Raw genomic sequence first — 20720 nt, forward strand, 5'->3', positions numbered from 1 at the left:
GTGGCTATCCAATTTTCCCAACACCATTTGTTGAAGAGACTGTCTTTGTTCCATTGGACATTCTTTCCTGCTTTGTCAAAGATGAGTTGACCATAGAGTTGAGGGTCCATTTCTGGGCTCTCTATTCTGTTCCATTGATCTATGTGTCTGTTTTTGTGCCAGTACCATGCTGTCTTGATGATGACAGCTTTGTAATAGAGCTGGAAGTCCGGAATTGTGATGCCGCCGGCTTTGCTTTTCTTTTTCAACATTCCTCTGGCTATGCGGGGTCTTTTCTGGTTCCATACAAATTTTAGGATTATTTGTTCCATTTCTTTGAAAAAAGTGGATGGTATTTTGATGGGGATTGCATTGAATGTGTAGATTGCTCTAGGTAGCATTGACATCTTCACAATATTTGTTCTTCCAATCCATGAGCATGGAACGTTTTTTCATTTCTTTGTGTCTTCCTCAATTTCTTTCATGAGTATTTTATAGTTTTCTGAGTAAAGATCCTTTGTCTCTTTGGTTAGATTTATTCCTAGGTATCTTATGGTTTTGGGTGCAATTGTAAATGGGATCGACTCCTTAATTTCTCTTTCTTCTGTCTTGTTGTTGGTGTATAGGAATGCCACTGACTTCTGTGCATTGATTTTATATCCTGCCACTTTACTGAATTCCTGTATGAGTTCTAGCAGTTTTGGGGTGGAGTCTTTTGGGTTTTCCACATAAAGTATCATATCATCTGCAAAGAGTGAGAGTTTGACTTCTTTGCCAATTTGGATGCCTTTGATTTCTTTTTGTTGTCTGATTGCTGTGGCTAGGACTTCCAATACTATGTTGAATAGCAGTGGTGATAGTGGACATCCCTGCCGCGTTCCTGACCTTAGGGGGAAAGCTCTCAGTTTTTCCCCATTGAGAATGATATTCGCTGTAGGTTTTTCATAGATGGCTTTTATGATATTGAGGTATGTACCCTCTATTCCTATACTCTGAAGAGTTTTGATCAAGAAAGGATGCTGTACTTTGTCAAATGCTTTTTCTGCATCTAGTGAGAGGATCATATGATTCTTGTTCTTTCTTTTGTTAATGTATTGTATCACATTGATTGATTTGCGGATGTTGAACCAACCTTGCAGCCCAGGGATAAATCCCACTTGGTCTTAGTGAATAATCCTTTTAATGTACTGTTGGATCCTATTGGCTAGTATTTTGGTGAGAATTTTTGCATCCATGTTCATCAGGGATATTGGTCTGTAATTCTCCTTTTTGATGGGGTCTTTGTCTGGTTTTGGGATCAAGGTAATGCTGGCCTCATAAAATGAGTTTGGAAGTTTTCCTTCCATTTCTATTTTTTGGAACAGTTTCAGAAGAATAGGTATTCTTCTTGAAATGTTTGGTAGAATTCCCCTGGGAAGCCATCTGGCCCTGGGCTTTTGTTTTTTGGGAGATTTTTGATGACTGCTTCAATTTCCTTAGTGGTTATAGGTCTGTTCAGGTTTTCTATTTCATCCTGGTTCAGTTTTGGTAGTTGATACATCTCTAGGAATGCATCCATTTCTTCCAGGTTATCTAATTTGCTGGCATAGAGTTGCTCATAATATGTTCTTATAATTGTTTGTATTTCTTTGGTGTTGGTTGTGATCTCTCCTCTTCCATTCATGATTTTGTTGATTAGGGTCATTTCTCTTCTCTTTTTGATAAGTCTGGCCAGGGGTTTATCAATCTTGTTAATTCTTTCAAAGAACCGGCTCCTAGTTTTGTTGATCTGTTCTACTGTTCTTTTAGTTTCTAGTTCATTGATTTCTGCTCTGATCTTTATTATTTCTCTTCTCCTGCTGGGTTTAGGCTTTATTTGCTGTTCTTTCTCCAGTTCCTTTAGGTGTAGGGTTAGGTTGTGTACTTGAGACCTTTCTTGCTTCTTGAGAAAGGCTTGTATTGCTATATACTTTCCTCTTAGGACTGCCTTTGCTGCATCCCAAAGATTTTGAATAGTTGTGTTTTCATTTTCATTGGTTTCCATGTATTTTTTTAATTCTTCTTTAATTTCCTGGTTGACCCATTCATTCTTCAGTAGCATGCTCTTTAGCCTCCATGTATTTGAGTTCTTTCTGACTTTTGCCTTGTGATTGAGTTCTAGTTTCAAAGCATTGTGGTCTGAAAATAGGCAGGGAATGATTCCAATCTTTTGGTACCGGTTGAGACCTGATTTATGACCTAGGATGTGATCTATTCTGGAGAATGTTCCATGGGCACTAGAGAAGAATGTGTATTCCGTTGCTTTGGGGTGGAATGTTCTGAATATGTCTGTAAAGTCCATTTGGTCCAGTGTGTCATTTAAAGTCTTTATTTCCTTGTTGATCTTTTGCTTAGACGATCTGTCCATTTCAGTGAGGGGGGTGTTAAAGTCCCCCACTATTATTGTATTGTTGTCGATGTGTTTCTTTGCTTTTGTTATTAATTGCCTTATATAATTGGCTGCTCCCATGTTAGGGGCATAGATATTTACAGTTGTTAGATCTTCTTGTTGGATAGATCCTTTAAGTATGATATAGTGTCCTTCCTCATCTCTTATTACAGTCTTTGGTTTACAATCTAATTTGTCTGATATAAGGATTGCCACCCCAGCTTTCTTTTGGTGTCCGTTAGCATGGTAAATGGTTTTCCACCCCCTCACTTTCAATCTGGGGGTGTCTTTGGGTCTAAAATGAGTCTCTTGCAGACAGCATATCGATGGGTCTTGTTTTTTAATCCAGTCTGATAGCCTGTGTCTTTTGATTGGGGCATTTAGCCCATTTACATTCAGGGTAACTACTGAAAGATAGGAATTTAGTGCCATTGTATTGCCTGTAAGGTGACTGTTACCGTATATTGTCTGTGTTCCTTTCTGGTCTGTATTGCTTTTAGGCCCTCTCTTTGCTTAGAGGACCCCTTTCAAGATTTCCTGTAGGGCTGGTTTTGTGTTTGCAAATTCCTTTAGTTTTTGTTTGTCCTGGAAGCTTTTTATCTCTCCTTCAATTTTCAATGATAGCCTAGCTGGATAGAGTATTCTTGGCTGCATATTTTTCTCATTTAGTGCTCTGAATATATCCTGCCAGTCCTTTCTGGCCTGCCAGGTCTCTGTGGATAGGTCTGTTGCCAATCTAATGTTTCTACCCTTGTAGGTTACATATCTCTTCTCCCGAGCTGCTTTCAGGATTTTCTCTTTGTCTATGAGACTCGTAAGTTTTACTATTAGATGTCGGGGTGTTGACCTATTTTTATTGATTTTGAGAGGGGTTCTCTGTGCTTCCTGGATTTTCATGCCTGTTTCCTTTCCCAAATTAGGGAAGTTCTCTGCTATAATTTGCTCCATTATACCTTCTGCCCCCTCTCTCTTTCTTCTTCTTCTGGGATCCCAATTATTCTAATGTTGTTTCATCTTATGGTATCGCTTATCTCTCGAATTCTGCCCTCGTGATCCAGTAGTTGTTTATCTCTCTTTTTCTCAGCTTCTTTATTTTCCATCATTTCATCGTCTATATTACTGATTCTCTCTTCTGCCTCATTTATTCTAGCAGTTAGCGCCCCCATTTTTGATTGCACCTCATTAATAGCCTTTTTGATTTCTACTTGGTTGGATTTTAGTTCTTTTACTTCTCCAGAAAGGGTTTCTCTAATAACTTCCATATTTTTTTCAAGCCCAGCTAGTATCTTTAAAATGATGATTCTGAACTCTAGATCTGACATCGTACTAATGTCCGTATTGAGTAGGTCCCTGGCAGTCAGTACTACCTCTTGTTCTTTTTGTTGAGGTGATTTTTTCCGTCTTGTCATTTTGTGCAGAGGAGAATAGATTAATGAGAGAACAAAATGCTAGCAGAGTAACAACGTCCCCAGAAAATATACTCTAAACAAATCAGAAAAGACCTGAAGCAGTGGGAAAAGAAAGGGAAAGAGAGAAAAAAGAAAAAGAAAAAAAAGAAAAAGATAAAGATAAAAACAAAAACAAACAAAACAAAACAACAACAACAACAACAACAAAACCAGAATGTGATCAAATATGATCAGGCTGGTATATAGATCAATGCCACACACTAGATTTGGGGTGTATTTTGGTCTTTTAGAAGAAAGTGCCTCCCAAAATTTTAAAGAAAGAAAAACTTATATATGTACAAAAATAAGGGTTGATATGATAAAGGGATGGAATATGACTGTAAAGATGGAAATTATAAAAAATTTTATAAAAGGAATTGATAAGAAGTTGTTTGAAAAAAGAAAGAAGAGGATTTAAAAAAAGAAAAAAAAAGGGAGAGGATGTGATCAGGCAGGGGAATAGAAAACACCATATACTAGAGATTTAGGGTATATTTTAATCTGTTAGAAGAAACTATCTCAAAATTTTAAAGATAGAACAACTTATATATATAAGCCAAAAATACGGGTAACTACTATGAAGGGATAGAATATGACTCTAAAAATGAAAAATAAAAATGTTTTTTTTTAAAAAAAGGGATTGATAAGATGTTGGTTGAAAAAGGGAAAAAGAAAAATTCAAAAAGAAAAAAAAAGAAAAAAAGTTAAAAAAAAATTAACTTTGAAAGACTAAAGAATCATGGTAAAAAAGCCATGGATTCTATGTGCAGTAGTCCCCTGGCGCTGGAGTTCTGCCGTTCTCATTGATCGGTAAACTTGGCCTTGGCTGGCTGTTCTCGCTGATCTTCTGGGGAGGGGCCTGTTGCCGTGGTTTCCAAATGTCTCTGCCGGAGGCGGAATTGCCCCGCCCTTGCCCCCTCCCGGCTAAGTAATCTGCTCGGGTTTGCTCTCCGGGGCTTTTGTTCCCTGCGAGCTTTCCGTACAGCTTTGGAGGCGGAGAGTGAAAATGGCGGCCTCCCAATCTCCGCCCTGGAGGAGCCGAGAACTCAGGGCCCCGCTTCTCAGTGAGCCCCCAGAGAAAAGCCGTCAGTCACTCCCGTCTCCCCCGTCTCCGGCTGCACTCCGTGCTCACCCGGCCTGTGACCGCGCGTTTCTATCTCTGGCACCCGACCCCGGGTGGAGTCTCCAAACCCAGCAGATCCCTGCGGTGCACTCCCGCGCGGCTCCTCCCGGGGGAAGAAGGTGAGTCTCCCCGGATCTGCCGCTTGTTGGGTCCCTGCTGGAGGAGCAGGGGCCCGACTGTGCCGCGGATCACGGTTTATGGCAACCCCGAGCTGAGAGCCCGCGCCTGGGCTCCGCCTCTGCAGCCGACTTCCCTGCTCTGATACCCGGGAGCTCTGCCGCACTCAGGCACCCCCGGTCTTTCTGTGACCCCGAGGGTCCTGAGACCACACTGTCCCGGAGGGTTCCACCCCCCGCTTAGCCACCAGAGTGACGTCCCTCAGCGGAGCAGACTTTTAAAAGTTCCGATTTTGTGCTCCGCGGCTCTATCACTTGCCAGAAGCGGCCGACGGAGGCCCCTCCCCCGCCGTCTATCCTCCCGAATATCGCCTCGGATTCACTTCTCCGCACGTCCTACCTTCCAGAAAGTGGTTCCTTTTCTGTTCAGAGAGTTGTTGCTTTTCCTTTCTTCGATCTCCTGTTGAGTTTGTAGGTGTTCAGAATGGTTTGATCCCTATCCAGCTGAATTCCTGAGACCAGACAAAATCCAGCTCCGCCCCACTCTAAAATAATTTGTTTTAAGATTTTTTCTCCCCTCTGTTTATCTAGCTCTCCCTTGATTTTATATTGTTAAGCCTTTAATGCTTAAAAGAAAATTTACCAGGGTCACTTTCTACTTTGTCTTGTTACATTTGAAGAGTTCAGTGGTTGCTCTAGACTTTTATTTTTAAGTCACATTAAAAAATTATCATCAGTTATCTGCTTATTAGTTGATTCTCCTTCACAAGTCCTTTCTTATCTATCTCCCATACATTGACAAATTGAAATTTGAATTGGAATGTGTGGCAAGATCATCTTATCTGACCTCTCTCTTTCCCTCACACCTCTGTTGGATGGGCCCAGCATTGCATGGGGATTCACAGTGGAGGGAGCACGGTGCTGTTTTTGGTGACCCAGTCTCCCCAGTGGGGCATACATGCTGCAACATGTCCTGCATAGGTGATCTAGCCCAGACGTAGTCTTCAAAGGCAGTAGGGAGTTGTTCACATACACACTAAGATAATTTTTTAAACCATGTGTTCTTTTTTTTTTTTTTAAAGATTTTATTTATTTATTTGAGACAGAGAGAATGAGAGAGAGCACATGAGAGGGGGGAGGGTCAGAGGGAGAAGCAGACTCCCTGCCGAGCAGGGAGCCCGATGCGGGACTCGATCCAGGGACTCCAGGATCATGACCTGAGCCGAAGGCAGTCGCTTAACCAACTGAGCCACCCAGGCGCCCCAAACCATGTGTTCTTTTTATACCTTTTTAAATTGATGGAAGCAAGTGTGAAACTTTATTGGATTTGCAATGTCCATTGGAAGGATAACAAATGAGCCCTCAGGCAAGGGTACATTGAAAACATGACTTGATTTTTTATGTAACCGGTATATTGAATGAGCTAGACTCCATAGGTGAGAGCAGGAGGTAATCTTTTTCTGTCCCTTGCTACCTACAGAAATGTGATCTGAGGACCTCCCAGTACTCTGATGCAATGTCGTGGATGAAGCCCTGAGCAGGCCCTGTTACTCTTCCAACCCTTCAGAGAGCAACATTCCTCTGGTCACTTTCAGTCACAACAGCAGTGTTAAGTCTGTGGTTAAATGCCCAGCCCAGTGTCACAATCACATAAATCCCTACTCTCAATCAATGCAAAACAACCCCTTCCCTCAGCTTAAGCTATTTTTAGGTCTAGAACCCTGCAATATGGAAAAGGGGCATGATCCCCCTCTCCTCCCCTTCCTTACTGTGCATTTCTCTCTTCCCATTCAATTGACTGCCTCTGGCTCCTTGGAAGCTGGTTAGAAGGGTGAGGAGAGGAGGGGACAGCTGTACTCTGGTAGTGACGCCCTCTGCACGCGACTGTTGCCCATCCTCCACTCTTTGCTTGTGGGTTTTTCAAAGATAACATCACTGAGGCTTCCGACTGCTATTCCCTTCTCCAGCAGGCTGCTCATCGAGACCCTTTAGCTTCCACACACAACTTTTTGTGGCCAGCTCTTTTCTCCAAGGCCGTCCTTACCCCAGCAGGAATCCTGTACCAAGGGAGTCCTCTCATAGGTGACCTAACCCGGCACTCGTTTGTGGGGTCCATTCCTGGCCCCTAGCCACAAGGGGGTTTGTCTATTTCTTCAAATAAAATTATTTTATCATATGCTCTAAATATAGTTTAAATATGTAACTCATTTAGTTTGTAGAAAATGCATATGTAATTGGCAAAGCCAGTCCTCTGTGTCAGACAAATCAGCCGAATCAGATTTGCTTTCTGTCAGGAAGAAGTGTGATTTCATTTTTCATACCAGATAAATGTATTAATATGCATCCTCATGGCCTCCTTCTCACTTTTAAAATTCTACTAGAGAGAATGTGTGTGAGCATGCACAAAGCCTGAATTTCTCACCTGGGTGAAACAAAGCACCACCAACTTCACCATTTCCATCCACTGAAGTTCTCTTTGTTTTGCTCTCACTGGGCTCTCTCTCAGGAGTGATGTGTTTGACAATTTTCAGGGGATGGAAGCTATGAGGTGGTTAAATTAAAATTGTCATCACTTCTGCCCCTTCGCTATATGAAAAATGTAAATTTACGACATCTCAACACCTGTCAAAGCACCTTTTTTCTAATGCCAAGCTTTACCCTGAATAGAAATATGTTTAATATAGGGAGAAGCACAAAGCCCTGTCATGTATTTATGGTTTCTTGATCATGGTGGCTTCACTGACATCAGTAATTCAAACCACCTCCTTTTTCAGTGCCTCCTAGTAAGACTGGGGCTGGGTAAGAGATCTGGCTTACATAGCTGGGAAGAAGAGGGATTAGAAACGAGGAACTGGGAATGTAGAGCCAGCACAACACTCAGTCTCAGGCTTCTCCTAGGCAGTGGAATTTTAAAGATTTTATTTATTTATTTTAGAGAGAGTTAGAGCTAGAGAGAGAGCACGAGCAGGGGGAAGGGGCAGAGGCAGAGGGAGAGAGAGAATCCCAAGCAGGCTCCCCACTGGGCACAGAGCCTGACACAGGGCTTGATCCCAGGACCCTGAGATCATGACCTGAGCTGAAATCCAGAGACGGCCACTTAACTGACTGGGCCACCAAGGCACCCTGAGGCACTGGAATTTTAGAGAACTGTACGAAGATCTGAAATTGGCTCCTTTGAAGCCATCTGCCCGTGCCCTGAGAAAGTCTCCCCAGGGCAACATGCACCTATTTGGAGACTGCTGGGGTAGCTCTGTGTCTTAAGATATACCAATGTGTTGACCCCATGGCTGTTGACCTTTGTGGGCTTTGCCTACATGGAATCACTTTCACTTTATATCCGGTTCACTTTATTTCTGGTTCCCAGGGAGTTTGGATCTTGAAATTATTATCCAATAAGTGTTTTCATTCCTCATTTATTTGTAAATAGCACTTCAATCAGAGCTTGAATTTTCTTACCTTTGATGAGTATACGAGGAAGCTTTTTCCCCAATTCAACTGACTAAAGATTGGTGATAAAATTTGCAGGAATGAAGGCAGAAATACGTCTAAGACCTAGGTATTCTTCATCTGGAAAGCTCTTAAGAGAATAAAATGGCAGTAGTTTTGCTAAATTCTCTTTTGTTCTTATTATCCAGATAAATGACTCTTGAATATGCTTTGCTTAGTTTGTCCCTTATTAGCATTCGCTATTATTATTAATATTGTTATTAATAATATTTTGAACTCATGAGTCTCTCAGAAATAGTATTAATAAAGAGACATTGCCTTTGCGTAAAATATCTACCTCAGAGGCTTATAGCTGAGTCTGAATATTTGTAGATTGACAGTAGTTTGAATCCCAATTTCTTATTCATCTCAGAATCTTAAAGCTATCAGTTACCTTTCTAAAATCTTTGCAAGCAACCTGATCATTCCAGTCTGAAATAGCAGTAACAAAAGACAAGCTTTCAGTACTATCAATTGAGAGACATCTGATGCCTTGCCAAAATTTGTCTCTTCAACAATTGAGGAAGCAAAATAATGTAACATTAAACTAGCTGGCATACAAATACAAAATACTTTTTTCATACATACTTTGGTTATTGTAGTGTATTCTTCATCTGGAAAGCAAGGTTCTTCATCTGGACGGTATACATACATACTCTGGTCAAAGAGTATAGCTTTCTTTCACAGAATTCAAAAATTATGACTATCAGGTAAAAAGTGCTAAAAGATTAAAAAAATAAACCAGCGGGCGCCTGGGTGGCTCAGTCGTTAAGCGTCTGCCTTCGGCTCAGGTCATGGCCCCAGGGTCCTGGGATCGAGCCCCGCGTCGGGCTCCCTGCTCCGCGGGAAGCCTGCTTCTCCCTCTCCCACTCCCCCTGCTTGTGTTCCCGCTCTCGCTATCTCTCTCTCTGTCAAATAAATAAATAAAATCTTTAATAAATAAATAAATAAATAAATAAACCAGCTATTGACCTCAATTCCATTTAAAATAGAAAAGAAAGTATAAAACCATTAAGAACATAAGGAATGAAGTAGAAAAATGACACTGCACAACAAAAGAACAATAAAAATGTATCTCATTTGCAATATGTACCCACAGTAAATATGTAAGGATCTGAAAAATGCAGCATTAGAATAGTACTTGGCTGCTTTCTGTTCTTTTGATGCTGACTCTGGTTCTTCTAATTGAATTGTTCTTATGTTAAAGGTTAAGTATGACTTCTTATATGAAAAAGAACATGTCTGCTGTCTGGAAGAGTGGGCCAGCCCTGCACACCAGAAAATCTATACCACCTTCATCCTTGTCATCCTCTTCCTCCTGCCTCTTATGCTGATGCTTATCCTGTACAGTAAAATCGGCTATGAACTTTGGATAAAGAAAACAGTGGGCGATTGCTCGGTGCTTCGAACTATTCATGGAAAAGAAATGTCAAAAATAACCAGGTCTGTTTAATGAAATATTCACCCCTGTTTAAAATACTTTTAATTAGTCGTGCTTGAAGGAGCTGTTGCCAGAGCTTTCTGAATTCCTGGGAAATTTAGCCCAAGTGCCATTTCTAATTCATGTTTAGGGCATGGGCTGACTTTAAAGTTTGAAGATTTTAGGTATGGTAGGAATTTAGAAAATAGTTACATTTTCATCTCCGTGTCAGTATGACATGGTGGGAAGAGCTGTGGTGTGGTCTTCCGCGCCACTCACCAGCCACGTGGTGTGGATGAGCAGCATCCTTACTCCTAAGCCTCCGGCTGTCCTCCTGTGTACCAGGGAGCTTAATAAATATCCATTCTCACTTCCTCCTACCCAAAAGTGATGCTAAAATACATGAGATATGTATGAAAGTCCTTTGGTGACCAGAGTATATGCTACTTACTTTAAATTATTATTATTGGTATAATAATAATGACTTTCTTTTCTGATCACATTCATTAATATAAATTTTAAAACACAATTTACTGATATGGTACTTGTAGTCCATATGGTTTATTTTGTACTCTACATGGAATGGCTATTACAAACAAAAGCAAAAACAAAAACCTTATAAAGAGTGTTGGGGTTTGATGAAATTGTCTTACTTCTTCAAGTGTGCAGCGACCTCTAGTGACGCAGTTTGTATGAAGCAATCCTCCCTGTCAGTGCAGAGCCCTGGACTATTGAGCACCTTGGGACTAATTGCTGATTTAGCTCTCCCACTTCTTCAGAAGAGTGCTCTTCAATATAAAGTGAATAAGAGCTTAAGCACTGAAGTTAAGCTGCCTAACTTTAAGTCCACACTAGCTCTTACAGTTAAATGCTTACTGGTCATCTGACTTTGCAAGTGACGTAACCTTCTCTGTGCCTCAGTTTCTGCATCCATCAAATGGCTTCCTGAGAAGATGAATGATGTTATCCATGCCAAGCACCTAGCAGAGTGCTAGACCCGTCTTGAGCATACATCATAAGGATGTTTATAATCTCAGAAATATAGGGATGAAGGTAAAAGCGATGGGAAAAGATGAGAAACAGTCCACAATTAACCTGTCATGAGCTTTATTAATATTTGAAAAATTATGGTTGAGAGCTTTAGGCTCAAGCTTGATTTAATAACTTTGATATCAATGTAACAAATTTGCCAGGAAGTTAACTCATACAATGTATCCTTACGGGTCCAGGAAGAAGAAGCGAGCTGTCATTATGATGGTGACGGTGGTGGCTCTCTTTGCTGTGTGCTGGGCACCTTTCCACATTGTTCACATGATGACTGAATACAGTGAGTGCTTTTCATTCTCACTTGATAGACGTTCTAGTTCATTTCCTGCTAGAATGGACAATGAATCATTGAAAGTTGTTGCTATTCCCTTGGGGAATCAAATATCAAACACTTAATGGGATTCTTTCATGTTTTCAAGACCACCAGATCGTTACATGGTAGGTAATTATGTATGACTTTGACCAAATCTTTAATAATTACAGAAGATACAGAAACGTTTTTGAGTCTTCTTTCATGCCATGCTTCCCATTCTCCCTAAGCCATTCAAACACTGGGAGAAGTGTAACATCCTCCGAGTGTTCTCTGTTTAGATTTTAGAATACTGACTTGAACCACATGTATTTAATAACACCTAGGGTTTCAGCCAGATTGTCAGTGTATCACCTCTGATAATCCGAGACTTAACATAATTCTCAGGTGATTGTGTTTCCATAACACAAGCAAACATTTGAACGGTAACTGCTGCTTCCAGTTTACATGAAGCTTGGAATCCAGTGGCAATGCCGTAAGCTCTCTAATATGTGCTGAGTGCCAAGTTGTGCTTGCAAGCCAAGACTCTCCAAGAATGAGGATGCATCACAGAGCTTATTTTTCTTCAGAAATCACATGGCTCTTCCCAAAATTGTCTTGACACTTTTTCACACCTCTAGCCACTTGTTAAAGTGTTCGGTAAAGACAGATGATAAACAGAAATTTTACTTTCTGCTCATTAGAACATAATGCATTCTACACTATTACTTTTTATTTCAGGCAATTTTGAAAAGGAATATGATGATGTCACAATCAAGATGATTTTTGCTATAGTGCAAATAATTGGATTTTCCAATTCCATCTGTAATCCCATTGTTTATGCATTTCTGAATGAAAACTTCAAAAAAAATTTTTTATCTGCAGTTTGTTATTGCATAGTAAAAGAAACCTTATCTCCAGCTCGAAGGCATGGAAATTCAGGAATTACAATGATGCAGAAGAAAGCAATGTTTTCCCGGAGAGAGAATCCTGTGGAAGAGACCAAAGGAGAAGCATTCAGTGATGGCAACATTGAAGTCAAATTGTGTGAACAACCAGAGGAGAAAAAATATCTCAAATGACATCTTGCCCTGTTCAATTCTGAACTTTCTGAGAATTCTGCTTTAGTCAGTGGGCACTAATTATAACAAGGTCTTCATAATTAGTACCATTCATAGCTTAATCAGAAGAGAAAATTATTTTGAACAAAGGTCAAATAATTTTTTATTCTTGGAATGATAAAAAGAAGGAAACAAATCATTTTTTCATAAAAATATAACATGCATGAAAACACAGTTTTGAAAAATTAGTAAATCATCCTTCTAGATCATAAAAGTGGATTTAAGAAAAAAACCTGTACAGAAATAAATGTTCTTCCTCCCAATGCAGTCAATGTAATATGACTTTTTTTTTTTTTTAGACTTGTTTATTTATTTTAGAGAGAGAGGTGGGGGAGAGGGGCAGAGGGAGAGAATCTCAAGCAGAGTCCCCATTGAGTGAGGAGCCCAATGGGAGCTCCATCTCAGGACCCATGAGTCATGACCTGAGCCGAAACCAAAAGTCGGGTGCTTTACCAACTGAGTCACTCAGGCACCCCTGTAAGGTGACTTTCTATGTATTGCTAAATTCCGTGAGAAAATAACTTAAAAATTATACCTTCTTTCTTGAATAATTTAATAGTTGAATACAGTAATGTAATTTTCAGTGCACTGTTGGAGCTTGGTGATACAGTCTCTTGCAAATGAGGTCTGACCAATAATCATAAAGTCCAAGAAGAGGGAGAAGCCGCAAAATGACAGCTGGATGAGATTTAGAAGCAGATGCCGGGTTTGAGCTCCTTACGGCCCGACTAGCTACCACTGCCGTGATGACTGGCAAGGTACTGAGCCACTTTAAGCCTCTATATTTTCCTGTGTCAACTGGGGTGGTGCCTCCTTTGCCTCACAGGGCCACTGCCAGCCCTTTGTACTCTAAAGCACCCTCACGTTCTGAAGCATTTTCCAGGCCTCCCCTTTCTGTTCCCTTTTGCTTCCCGAGAGTGGCCCGTAACCCAGTCCCGCTTTCCACCTGTGCCTGGTTGGTAGCTGGTTCCTCTCATCAAAAGGAGGCTATTTCTGGGATCCTCATGTATAGGTTGACTGCAATAGACGTAGGCCAGTCTAACTGTCTCAACTATTTCTATTTTTAAACCCCTTATTTTACTGGTGGGATGAAAGACTGACTGTTATATAAAAGGACTTTCTGATGTAGTTAGCAGATAAGAGAGAGAATCAGCTCCAAGCCCATGAGATTTTACTGTGCACAAGGCTGACCCCCAAGAGAGTGAGGCCAGGAAGAACAACAGAGTTCCCCACCCATATTCCTGACCTAAATCTCCCTTGAGCTTAACCCCTCTTCTTTCCAGTCTTTCTCTTCTTACCCTCAAATGTCATGGAACCAGTGACCACGTCCCAGGGCCCTGTCACTTCCCCTTTAACATCTGAGGTTCCCAAAGTCCATTCACAGCCTCTTGGCTCAGGTGTTTCTTCTGCCTCCAGGTTTCCAGCACTTCCTCTTTCTGCCAGGAAGGACAGAAAGGAAGAGAAGCTCACGAATTCTCACGGTATTTCACTTGTGAAGCTTCAAGGCTTGGGAACCAGAGAACTCTGGCCATGGGGATCTTTCAAAATATAGACATTTAACTTTATAGGTGTGTCAAGATAAGCAGGGATAAAGAAACAAAAATGAAACATTGTGTGGTATTAAGAAAAAATGGCAATATGACACAAGAAAATTAACAAAGTCAAGAGAAGAAACCTGATGATTTGGTTTGTGTTGAAATGGACTTATTATGGGTTATGTGTGTGTATCCTCCTGTTATGACTAGCTACCCTGTGGCAAAACAATAATTGTCATCAAATCATTAAGCCATTACATATGAATCAGATTCTCTGATTTCGGTTATCCTTATTTAATCAGTAAATATCCATCTGACTCTTCCTAAATTTGGTGTGTACACATGCTCCAAATATAACTTAATGAAGAACGGATAAATCAACACTGTTACCATTTAATTATTAAGATTAGAGATTTTTAAAATTCCTAAGCATTGCACACCTTGATCTAAAAACATTTAGATATTAAATTATAATTTAAATAATTACTCTAAAATGTCCATTCTATGAAAGACTTTTCCCCCCTCACATTGCATTAATGCCATTTCAGAAACAAAAATAGAGCACTTTTTAAAAAAGATTTTATTTATTTACTTGACAGAGAGAGACACAGCGAGAGAGGGAACACAAGCAGGGGGAGCGGGAGAGGGAGAAGCAGGCTTCCCGCTGAGCAGGAAGCCTGATGCGGGGCTCGATCCCAGGACCCTGGGATCATGACCTGAGCCGAAGGCAGACGCTTAACGACTGAGCCACTCAGGTGTCCCAATAGAGCGCTTTTTAAATGGTCCTTTAAACATGCAATCTTTTTACTCTGTTATGAAGGTTTGGAAGAGAAAACTGGTCCAATCCATTATTGAGAAACTGATACAATTAGCCAAAGCAGCTCTGAGTCCAGTCTGGGCACCGAGTCCTGTCGAAGCTGTAACATAGCTTATGGAGCCCAGAGAGAGTTCACCCTCGATTTGCAAAAGGAGCCGTGGTTATGGTCTTTATTTTGCTTTCCTCTGACTTCACAGGCCCCTGAGTCTCTTAGGGCCTTTGTCCTCCACCCAGGCATCTGCTTCCTCCCCCCCTTTTTTTCCTTTGCCTGGGGCTGTCACTCATTTTATTCCATCTGATTTCCCCTTAATTTGTGCTTGAAGTGAGAATTGAAAAGGTCTCTTTGGATCCAAGAGGTAGGGTTGTGGAGGGGTACAGAAAGCTAGTCATTAAAACCATTCATTAGCATTTGGGTAAAATGTCTATGAAATCAGTGAAAAGATATGCATCCCTGCTCAGACCTTTAAGCCTTTTATTTCATTATCGATCATTATGTCAAAAAGAGCTGTGTCTTTTCTTCCACTCTACCAAAACCAAAACAAAAACAAAAGCAAAAAAAAAAAAAAAAATCACCTCTTTTATCATAGTTTGTTATGGGTCAGGACGTTAGCATTAAGCATGCTAGTTTGACTAAGACTAATTTCTAAGTCCAAATATGTTTTAAAAAGAAGAACCGAGTTGCAGGGCATATAGCACCTTGTTTGAAGACCAATTATAAATTACAATAATCAAAAGAGCGTGGCGTTGGCCTACGGATAGACATATAAACAATTGCAAAAGAATAGATATCAGAAGTGGATGCACATATATATGGACGACTTATTTTGACCAAGGTGGCAATATAATTTAATGCAGGAGTCCTTCAAATTTTGAAAGAGACCCACCCATGAAAAAGTGTAGATTGGCTACACATTTTTAGATGTTATTTATTCACTTATTCAACAATATTTTTGGAGTTCCTACTATGTGTCAGACCTAGACACCCTATTTCCATTTCAAGATCAAGAAAATCCTTTCTACTCTGAACCAGATGAGGCTAAAGAGGGTTGGTTGGCAAATGAGAGAAAAGGGGGAAGAAAGTCATAAAATCAGGTGCATCTATGTACTTTAAAAACATGCACAGCCTTGGGTGCCTGAGTGGCTCAGTCATTAAGCGTCTGCCTTTGGCTCAGGTCATGATCCTGGAGTCCTGGGATCGAGCCCCACATCGGGCTCCCTGCTCGGCAGGAAGCCTGCTTCTCCTTCTCCCACTCCACCTGCTTGTGTTCCTGCTCTCGCTGTCTCTCTCTCTGTCAAATAAATAAACAAAATCTTAAAAAAAAAAAAAAAACATGCACAGCCTTACTGGCTTATAATCTCAGGCCCTTTGTCCTTTTGTTCACTCAGATTTTTGTTTTCTAGAACTGAGATTATGATTCATCTATGAAAGAAAAAAATCAGAAAGATATGAGATAAAAGGACATACTCCAATTTGTGTATTTAGAATCCTGAGAAGACAGAAGTAAGTGAAATATTGTGCCAGCTCCACTGGTTTCTGGTCACCATGACCGATGCCTGGGCTGTTGCTATGTTTACAAAACTGTGTTAACTCAGGAAAACCTACATATGAAGAAACCATTTTTATTTTTATTTTATTTTATTGTTATTATTTTTTGAGAGAGAAAGAGTGCATGCACACAGACTATGGGGAGGGGCCCAGCGAGAGGCAGAGAGAATCTCAAGCAGGCTCCATGCTGAGCATGGGGGATTCAATCTCATGACCCTGAGATCATGACTTGAGCTGAAATCAAGAGTTGGACGCTTAACCAACTGAGTCACCCAGGTGCCCCGAAACCATTTTTAAAAGAAATCTTTGATCTGGCAAAGGTAGTTTTAAAAAAGAAGATTTCAATGAAAAAGATCATCTGGGAAACCTATAATTATAGCTCCTCTTTGTAGGGAGTAGACATTCAAGTGGCACAGTTTTTCTCTAAACTCCACCAGCCTGAATGGGTTCAAAAATAATTAAAGAATTTCTTATTTAAGATAGCGGACTGTGTAAACATATTTATTTTCCTTGCTGAAATCCTACCAGAATGATAACAAAAGAGTAATGAAATGTACAAACCCACAACATTGATGAAAAACAAAGGGTAGTCACTGTGGATGAGAATTTTCAATAAATTTCTTGAAAACATAACTTAGATGTTGATTATGAACATCATAATCATGAAGAAAAACAGAGGAAGTTATAGGTTAGAAAATACCCAGAGAAGACCAAAGCGAGAAGAAGAAATTACTCTCTTCAGCAGAATCCGAGAGAGACTTGGGATCTTTTAGAGGGTTCTGAGAGGGAGAGGGAGAGAAAAAGATGGGTTAAAAGGGAAGGAATTCCTTGATGATTTGTCTACAGAGAAGTTAGCCACCCCAGTCCATCCCATTATTCACCATGTACAAAATGGCCATAACAAAGGTGTTTACTTCTCAGTACTTAACAATTCCTCCCCCACCCACAAACACACAGGTTTCCTTTTGAATGAAATTGGAGAGCTACAGCAGTTAGTGTGACTATTGGCAGAAACCACAGGGTTTCTGTGTAAACCTGGTGTAATGAATCCATACCCAATTAGCCTAATCAGAGCCAGTCACTTGCCACCATCCGCCCATGTTCAAGGAGCTCTCGCTCAGTTCTCATTTCTGCCTCCTTAAAGGATTGTTAGACATTTTAGAACATCCTGAAAAATGAAGGAAGGGGACTATGATAGAGATAGAAAACTAACTCTAGAATAATCAAATAATTCAAGATAGGAAAAGAAAATTTAGAAATGAATTTAATTAGTACTATTCTCACAGAGGTGTAAGAAGATATTATTTTTATAAAACTATCAATAAAGCATGCTACAAAAGGAAAAACTTGGGTTAATAAAACTCTAAGAAATTAAAAATAGATTGCTGAAATTACAAATAGATAATTTACTTAGCTTTATTCCCCATGTATTTAAGAGGAGCCCAAAAAATTTCCTTCACAAGTGTTTCCTAAAGTATGTTTGTATGGCAAACCTCTTGAGGTTATGTTTATTATTCAGAGTGTTGTCTAGAGACAGATGGCACACTCAAACTGAGTAATTTGAAGGGACATTAATAAAGGGACAACTTACAAAGGAGTGGGCAGGATACAGAAAAATAGAAGGATTGGTGCAGTACCAACTGCTAATGATAGCAAGGCAGTGTTCCCATCCCTAGGCCTGAAGGGCAGACAAAAAGATGGAGGAGGATGAGCAGGAGGAAGAAGAAGAACAGGAGGAGAAAAAGAAGAAACTGAGAGACAGTGAAAGATCTGTGTGTAGGGAGCCACCTATTGAAGTTGTGACTGTCAGTGGAGGTGTGAGCCAGCCCATGCTACTCCTCATGGCAAGTGCCATGAGCACAAATGCACTAACCTGACTCATGCTTCCTCTGATCCGCAAGTGGTCTCCATTCCCCAAACACAGTTGAGAGGCAAGAGAGCCGCCTTGATCCAGGTATGGAGCAGAATGATGTAGGGTGGATGATTCCGAGTGGACAAACAGAAAATATCCAGTACATGAATGCCTGAACATCTTTAGTCATGTGTTCATACTTAAATAGTGGTTAGGTAGATATAAAAGTCTAAGTTCTCAGTTCATTTCATTCACTACATCTAAATCTGTGATGTTTTGTTTTATTTCAGTGTAGCTGTTTAGAATTCTGATGTCAGTCTGAGATATCGTCTTTCTCTTTGGCATCTTTTAAAATTTGCTCTTTGCCTTAGATCGTATAAAATTTTACCACCATGTATTTAGATGTGTATTTTTTTTTCCCTTTGGTACTCTTTGAGTACTTTCAGTCTGAGGTTTCTCATCTTTTTTTTTGGAAAGCTCTAGTTATTATTTCTTCAAATATTTCCTTCCCTCTCTTTATTTTTGTTTTTTCTTCCAGAATTTCTATTCTATGGATTTGACACTTCTACTTCCACTCTTCATTTCACTCAGTTTTTCATTAATGATTTTTTTCATCTCTTTAAACTTCCTTGATGTCTTCTGGGAGTGTTACTTAATTTGATATTCTTGCTCAATAATTTGTTCTTTTTCTCTATCTACTCTGCCTTTTGATCCTGGCTTATGATATTTTTATTTCAAATTTTATATTTTTCATACTGAGCATATCCACTTGATTTTTCATTGTAACTGTCAGTTTCTTTTTCATATCACCAGCATCCTCAAGATTAAAAAAGTTTTTAACATTTCTTGAAGGATATTTATTATGCTTATTTTATTTTTTTAAAGATTTTATTTATTTATTTTATTTTTATTTATTTTTTTTTTTAGAGAGAGAGAGTGTGTGAGCAGGGGGAGGGGCAGAGGGAGAAAGAGAGAGAGAATCTCAGGCAGACTCAGTGTTGAGTGCTGAACACAGAGCCTGATGCGGGGCTCAATCTCATGACCCTAAGATCATGACCTGAGCTGAAATCAAGAGTTAGATGCTCAACTGACTGAGCCACCCAGGCACCCCTGTTATGCTTATTTTAAGTTCTTGATCTCCTCATTCCATTTGTTTTACATGACTACATAGATTGGTTATTCTACCTTCATCCTTTAATAGCAGCTGTGTTTTTCAGATGTCTCCTTAATTTACTCTGTGTGTCCTTATTGCCTCTTAAAGTGTTAGAGATCTTGGCTAGTAGTATGCAGGAGGCCTGAAGAGGGGCTGCATCCAGGTGCTGCCCTCTTCGTGAGTTTACAGAAAAAGAGGATGTCCCTCAAGGCACAGAGTTGCTAGCACCCCGATTTAGACCATTCTATCCTTGTTTAATCCTTTCCCCTCAGGTAACCTTGGCCATTTTATCACAATGTCAACTGAATTCCTTTTTCCAATGAGGATGAAGTCATCACATTTTTATTCTATCCATTTATCTATCCGTCTGATATATATTTGTTGAGTGACTTCTTTTTTTTTTTTTTAAGATTTTATTTATTTATCAGAGAGAGAGAGAGACAGAGGCAGGCAGAGGGAGAAGCAGACTCCCCACTGAGCAAGGAGCCCAATGTGGGACTCGATCCCAGGACTGTGGGATCATGACCTGAGCCGAAGGCAGATGCTTAACCCACTGAGCCACCCAGGTGTCCCTTGTTGAGTGACTTCTATATGCCAAATTTGCATTTACAAGATAGTAGCTCTACTCATTAGTTATTAGTCCATAGAATGGGCTTTGAACAAAACTAACTAACTGATCATCTTGAAAACAAGTAGATACACATAACTTTACTAATCAGCCATTTTCAAAACTTTTGAGAACATGATAAAGCAAGAATTTATAAAATGTGCAAAACTTACATATTTATGCCTGTAAAATAATTGTTTATACTTTAAAATGCAGCCTTATTGTGAACTCTGAGACACAACGCAGAGCTGTTCTATTTTTAATAACAGGAAAAAAATAATGAGAAAGCAGAAGAAAACAGGAGGAAAAGAACTGATTTTCTTTGAGTAGATATGAAAGGCTCTCCCTCTATCATCAGACACAGATAAGAGGGGTGGCTACAGGAGGAGGGTGGGAAGTGTGCATGCAGTGTGGCACAGAAAACATTGGTAGGGCGGACTTCTGTGAGTAGATGAGATTTTGGGTTATCTGGTATCATTGCTTTCATTGAAAATTTGGTGTGGCTGAGCCTCTGGACACCACCTCTTCCTTATCACCTCTCTGGGTGGAAAAGGAAGAGGGTGTTTTTCTCTTTTGAGGTTCTTACCTTGCTGGGAATAAGGTCCTCTGAGACTGGAATCTCATTGAGGCTTTTACATTCTGGAGGAGAAATGTTAGCTTTAAGATTGCCCGAGAACTGGTTAAAGTTGTGTGTTTCCATGGTTATAAATGACATCCTCATCCTTAGCTGGTCTTTCGTCAGTACATGCCTGTGTCACAAGAGGGATAGGATAG

The 20720-nt window shown here is 40.1% G+C and overlaps 1 protein-coding gene across 1 annotated transcript in view; it reads left to right on the forward strand.

Annotated features, from left to right (window-relative positions):
• The window catches only part of QRFPR (pyroglutamylated RFamide peptide receptor), a 55391-nt gene extending 42924 nt beyond the window's left edge, over positions 1-12467 (forward strand). The window contains exons 4-6 of the mRNA XM_021681491.1: positions 9767-10002; positions 11209-11306; positions 12057-12467. Of these exons, the coding sequence (XP_021537166.1) occupies positions 9767-10002; positions 11209-11306; positions 12057-12397 (675 nt within the window). The 3' untranslated portion in view covers positions 12398-12467. The remainder of the gene's footprint in view (positions 1-9766; positions 10003-11208; positions 11307-12056) is intronic.
• Positions 12468-20720: the final 8253 nt, after the last annotated feature.

The sequence above is a fragment of the Neomonachus schauinslandi genome, chromosome 2, assembly GCF_002201575.2.
Source record: "Neomonachus schauinslandi chromosome 2, ASM220157v2, whole genome shotgun sequence".
In the NCBI taxonomy this organism is placed as follows: Eukaryota; Metazoa; Chordata; class Mammalia; order Carnivora; family Phocidae; genus Neomonachus; species Neomonachus schauinslandi.